A 6,580-nucleotide genomic window follows, 5' to 3' on the forward strand; every position below is an offset into this window, starting at 1 on the left:
ATTGTTTCCCACTTTTGAGATTCCGCGCTAATGGCTTAAAACCAAGAATGGGAGCAAAGAGGAAGTGGAGAAAAACAGATGGTTTGGCGGCTGGGAGGGGCGGTAGTAGCGTACAGGTGGGATAGAAGGCGGAATGATGGAAAATGTCTTTGTCCTTCATCCTTCTAATGAGGTGATGATGTCCTTCCTCTGGTCAAACCCCACACGCTGATGCTTGGTGCCAAATGCAGTCCCTGCCTTCTACGCCTCCCAAGGTCCATGCTAGTGTTGAAAAGGGGGTACCACCATATGGTAGCCATCACACCAGCGAGGAGGATAAAGGTTTGTAGGCAGAGTGACTACGCTTAAGTGGAAAAAATCTGTCAAACATTTCTTCTATTCTTGACTCATCCGCCATCCAGAATGTCCAGAAATAGTAAGAGCGGGAAGTACTACTTCCGGAAGCAGACGTTTTTTATGACTTTACCTGAGCTGGGGAAGAAAATAATTCCCAAGAATGCGTTAGGTGTTGTCAAGTTAAGGCTTGATGGATATGCCTGAAATAAAATGCTGATCTGAACAAAGCCACTTTTTATTTTATTTATTTATTTTTATATTTTGGAGGGAGGCATTCAGTTGTCTGTTAACATGTAGCCTGTCAGGACATTTTTGAATCAGCACCCAATTCTCTCAAACTTTCATCCGTCCAGTCTGCCACATCGCGATACATGTCCATAAAGCCGAGAACAGACTACAAGTAGCAACACAATCCTCGTAAAAGCTGCCGCTTTTAGATTTATTATCCCTGGGAGGGAAGGCCGAAAGAAGCTTGACGTGTCCACCTTGTGAGACGTACAGACAGAGACCAAATGGCTTCTGGCTTACAAGACCTTTTTTTCTGGAGACTTTGGCATCTGCTTTCACCTTCTGTTTTGAGCTGGACCACATATGATGGGATCGCTAGACAGATCTCATCCGCTGTCCTCGTCATCTCACCTCGTCAGTCAGCAGCGGCAACATTCAGTGTTCATAGCTACTGTTGCTAATAAACACAGAGGACTTTTCTTTACCCTTTAGGTTCAATTATTTTTTTTACACTAAAACACTGTTTTGGTTTCAAATACTGTAAATGTAATTTTCACCTTTTCATCTCATCTTCTCTCATTGAACTGAATGAAATACAAATAATCTGTCCCAGCACTTCCCCAACCCTGTCAAAAAAACATTTTTTGCAATTAGTTTTTAATAGAAGACACGGCACTCTATAATATTGCACGTAAACAAACATACATTCATTTCATAAGTAAATAGAATGTAAACAGTGAAACTGGGTTTTTTTACTCATTTTTTGGCTTCAACTCAATGCTCGTTGTGTTGCTCCTTGTTACCATTTCTTTTATTTTACAATTGTTATCCACATTATAGCTTTCATTGTATTAATAGGAATTACTTTTATACATTTATGTAATACGGTACTTGCCATCCACATGAGGTTCTTAATATTAGTGAACACTAAATATAATTAGAAGAAAATGTTATATCGGCACCAATATTAACCAATATTAGTCTTTGATGCTATGACGTTAAGTGCGAGGTGTGTTAAGCTCTTAAGTAGCATTTTTAACTCAACTCAACTAGTTTGTATTGATGTTTTATTTAAATAACCTATATATCCGTGTTTAAAAAGGAACTATAGAAATAAAAAGGAACCATAGAAATACAATTATTATTAGTACAAATTCAAATTCTGTAAAGTTTACAAGTTGCAAATTATAAAAGCTTAGTTTGTTGCACAATAATAATCATCATCATCGTCATCGTCAAAAAATACATCCAGAAATATATTAACAAAGACGAATTTGAAGGAAAAGTTACACTGATCATATATATATATTTTTTTTACCTCACAAGAAAGACTCACAATCAAGTTGAGCATCTTCCTTCCTCCTGCTACAAAGTAACAATCTGGGTCTGCCATTGCCAATACTGAAGTGAGCCCTCCCTTTGCCCTCCGCCCACTGAGCACGACAATGAGACATGGAGAACACACCGAGACATTTGGACTGCGTGTATCAATTTAAAAAGATGGCAAAGGGCCAATCACAGAGTAGCCAGAAGACAAATTAAGCGAGGACCTTCCCAAGTAGAACGTCCTTGGACAGATTAGATGCAAGAAAGCAAGGATGAGCCACAGAAACTGTCACAACACTCCTCTATTCTTTGGCGTCTTTCAATATTTCACTTTTATTTCATTACACAAAAATGCGAATCAGAATTCCGTGTTTAACCCTTGTGCTGTAGGTCGACAACTTATGGAACATATTAATATAAAGACATTTTTTTCTTTGACTTTCCCTTTAAGAAATACATTTTGAGGGTGGGGAAAAAAACCCTAATTGTCAAAATCAACAATTGCTTGTGTTAATCCGACCCAAAAACGTACACAGAACAGGTTATGCTGAATGTATCATGACGCTACTTTACTGTGAATTGCATTTATTTTTATCTGATGTTGTTATTTATACCTATTTACTTATTATTATTATTATTATTATTATTACTTATTTTTACTTTTTATTTTCATTACTTATTATTATTACGGGCGGCCCGGTAGTCCAGTGGTTAGCACGTCGGCTTCACAGTGCAGAGGTACCGGGTTCAATTCCAGCTCCGGCCTCCCTGTGTGGAGTTTGCATGTTCTCCCCGGGCCTGCGTGGGTTTTCTCCGGGTGCTCCGGTTTCCTCCCACATTCCAAAAACATGCATGGCAGGCTGATTGGACGCTCTAAATTGTCCCTAGGTGTGAGTGTGGGCGTGAATGGTTGTTCGTCTCTGTGTGCCCTGCGATTGGCTGGCAACTGATTCAGGGTGTCCCCGCCTACTGCCCGAAGACGGCTGGGATAGGCTACAGCACCCCCCGCGACCCTAGTGAGGATCAAGCGGTTCGGAAAATGGATGGATGGATGGATGGATATTATTATTACTTACTGTATATCAGTTTTGTTCTTCTATTTCTCCCTTTCATGATGTTTGCTGCTGTGAATTGGGAATTTGTCCGTTGTGAGACGAATAATGGTTTTCTTATCTTTTCTTATCTTGATAGACATGCATTTACATTGCCGCACATTTTAAAAGTGTACGTTTATCCACCTGCTGCTTTCACTCATTAAACACAAACAAGTGCTGTATCAAGTACGGTATCTATCTTCAATCACTACATCACACCGCCACATTACAAAATGTAACCCACTACCAAACACACATTCTCAATTTCAATGAAAATAAAAATGAAAAATCAAGCGCGTTTTGGCATATGAAAATACATAAACATATACTTGTTTGGATGAAATTTTTAACTCATAGAAGAAATGCAAATGAGTTCCGAGGCGGTCGTCTTGAGTGACAATGAGCAAGAGCCAGGTGTCATCAATCAACACCTGACTGATGCGCTGGAATAAAAGCAGCTTGCTGAAACCCCACTTCAGGTGCCCCCCTCCCCCCAGCTTGAGCCTCCTGGCAAGGTATGTAGCACTGCAACCTGGACAAGCAATTGTGATGACTTAAGGTTTGTGTGTGTTATTTGGTGACTTTAGTTTGTGGACTATTTGCGTTAGGGTTTTTTTTAAACCCCACTGCACCCCCCTCCCCAAGAGGCCCAAGTAATGGAAGAATAAAAAATATATTTTACATTTAATGTTGTGGGTGAAATGGTCCCAGTTCCTTCAAATGATTCTTTTAAGTCTGATGTGTCAAACTTGAAGGCCTTGTGTCATTTTATGGCTGAAAGCGGGCTACTCCCCCCCCCCCCCAAAAAAAATGTACAATGTACCCCACACTGAACATTTTAGGAATGGAACCTCATGCACAGACACTGTGCAGCTCAGCTTCTTGCTAAGAAAAAAAGTGTAAATGCAACTTCCAGAATGACCTGCCCTGGGCTCTTACAATGCCAAATGCTATTTGGTTTTTATAATATTCACCCAGTTGTAGCTGTTGCCCAAGTAAAATAAAAGTGAACTTTGACTATCTTGAAACTTGTTAATGCCCCAACTGTGCAGTGTTTCAATAATTTTTGCAAAATATGCAATTTATGCCTTTCTGTGACTCTTCCAGTATCTGTTGCAACCTGCTAATTACCCTTGACGATCAGTTGATGCTTCTCTCTGAAAACTTGCATTGGTACTGGCTCAGCTATTGTAAGGTGTGGTCATTGGCTGATATTAAAATGTGTATCTGACCATTTTTATCTATCCTAATTGAAGCAGGAAATGTATTTGATTCCTGATCGCTTGTGGAAGAACAGAAAGTGCTGCAACACTGCACCGTTGGGCAGTTTTAAAGTTTACCTGTCAAGGCTGTATTAAGTTCTTTCAAAAGGCAAATATTCCCAGGTTTTGTGAGGAGTATATGGTCTTCAAACCCCTCCAAGAAGTAATTTCACTCTGCATTTTGGACAGAAACACCACAGTGCCTGAAGATGTCTGGCCGTGGAAAGAAGGCTGCTGCAAAGCCCAAATCTGCGGTTTCCGGATCTGTGCGGGCCGGCCTCACCTTCCCAGTCGGTCGCATCCACAGGTTGCTAAAGACGGGCAACTACGCTGAGCGTGTGGGCAACGGTGCGGCGGTCTACCTCGCCGCCATCTTGGAGTACCTATGCGCCGAGATCCTGGAGCTGGCGGGCAATGCCTGTCGCGACAACAAGAAGCAGCGCATCGCCCCTCGTCATATTCTGCTGGCGGTGAAGGGCGATGAGGAACTCAACAAGATGTTTGCCGGTGTAACCATTTCAGATGGCGGTGTGGTCCCCAATATCCATGCGGCGCTCATTCCCAAAAGGTCCAAGCCCATCAGAGAGGAGATTACTGCTCAAGATACTCAGTCACAAGACTTTTAATTGATATTTGCAAAGATTATTTTTAATACTGTACAATAAATATGTATTTTTTCCAAATAACTCCTTCTACAATGCTTGAGTTTCTCAACCAAATATAAACCATACAAAATGTTCTGAATGCAAATTGATTGCTGTACTTCACACTGTGAATATTGCAGGGATATTCACTGCAAACTGTTAAAGGTGAGCATCAGAACACTGTCGAAGGATAAAAAAAAAAAGTAACAAAACTGAAGTCTGTACTACCACCTGCTGGTTGTGGGGGTTTTTTTCTCAACAGCGGCAGAAACACAGGCTAGTAGAGTTAATATTTTTACGTGCTAATTCAGAGTACCTTCTAAATGCTTTTGGTAGTTTCAGCGAATCTCCTGAAGCCCCAGGGTAACGGGTCTGTCTAAGGCTAGAAGGTTGTGCCGGCTACATATGTGACCTTGAGTGCACAAGAAATCACTGATGCCTCATTGCAGCCTCTCTTTCTGACATGGTTGCCCCCTGACATTGCGGTTTCTTGCAAATCAAATTCGAGGCATACAAGGTTATAATTAACAAAAACTAGCTAACACTAAAAACAAAAACTTTCCATTAATGATATAGGAGCCATTAAAAGGCTGTATTTAGAGAATAGCCCTTATTTTTGACTACTCGGTGGCGGGCTTAAAAGCACAACATTGGGTGCATTTATGGGTGACAAACTACAATATTTCTGGTATGTTCAAAGTACAATTCTGCTCAACAATCCAAACAAATTGTTCAATAAATGCATTCACCTAAACTGAAATCATGATTGGACCTGCATTATTGTGGGAGGAAACTGTTACGCGGGATCACTCGAGGCCCGTAAAGGAACGAGCCAAGGAAATTGGAAAAGTGGAAATTATCCATCATGAAAATGCTTTCATAAAAGCTTACTGTTTATTGTGCATGTTAAATTGCTCCATGTACAGCACTTTGTATGCAGCAATGGCTGTTTGAAAGTGCTCTATAAATACTGTTGACTTGATAAAAGTAATTGAAATTCCATCTTCCATTTATAAAACGAGATCCAGTATATTTATAGCATAATGGCCTTCATTTTTGTTTTTTCAATATGTATGAGCTTTCAGGGTCGATTCTAAATGTAATTGGTATTGCTGTAGATTTGTATTTACAAAAGAACCAACCCCATATTAAAAAAAAATAACGAAACGTTTCAAAAGATTTTTTCTCTAAAACCTAATTAAAACTATTTAAAAAATAAAGGTCAAAACGAAATAAAAACGAACATTTCGAGTAGAATGAAAACTCCAGAATTAGAATCTGCCACAAGATGAAGCCAGAGGACACATTTTCCCCACAGCTCACAAGTCAAATCACATTGACAGTTCAAATAATGACAATGTTTTGTTTTTAATAGTAGACTGTGAGCTTTACCAAACCTTTTTTGTTATTGGCTGTTTTTAACAGCATCCCATGCACTTAATTCATTGTATGAAGCGCAATGGAAAATCTCAGAAGTCACCCTGTATTGATATATACTGTATTTGGGAGTAAAAAAAACTAGATCAATAAAAATAAAAACGAAAGTTTTAACTTTGACAAGAGTGGTGAGCGTGAGTACTTCAGACACATGCCTCTACATGCTTCTGTGGAGCTCGTTTGATATTTTTTTTTGCAACACTTTTAGCAACAGTGATGCTGTTGAATGCAGCCCGTGTGGTACGACACGCTG

At 39.9% G+C, this 6,580-nt stretch overlaps 1 protein-coding gene across 1 annotated transcript; it reads left to right on the top strand.

The window, feature by feature from the left end:
• The first annotated feature begins 4,455 nt into the window (after positions 1–4,455).
• Positions 4,456–4,872, top strand: LOC147197376 (histone H2A-like). The gene has a single exon (XM_086125287.1). It carries the CDS (start codon positions 4,456–4,458, stop codon positions 4,870–4,872), a length of 417 nt encoding a protein of 138 aa, XP_085981413.1.
• Positions 4,873–6,580: the final 1,708 nt, after the last annotated feature.

The sequence above is a fragment of the Hippocampus guttulatus genome, chromosome 12 (genome assembly GCF_054856545.1).
Source record: "Hippocampus guttulatus isolate MCC_2025c chromosome 12, RoL_Hgut_1.0, whole genome shotgun sequence".
In the NCBI taxonomy this organism is placed as follows: Eukaryota; Metazoa; Chordata; class Actinopteri; order Syngnathiformes; family Syngnathidae; genus Hippocampus; species Hippocampus guttulatus.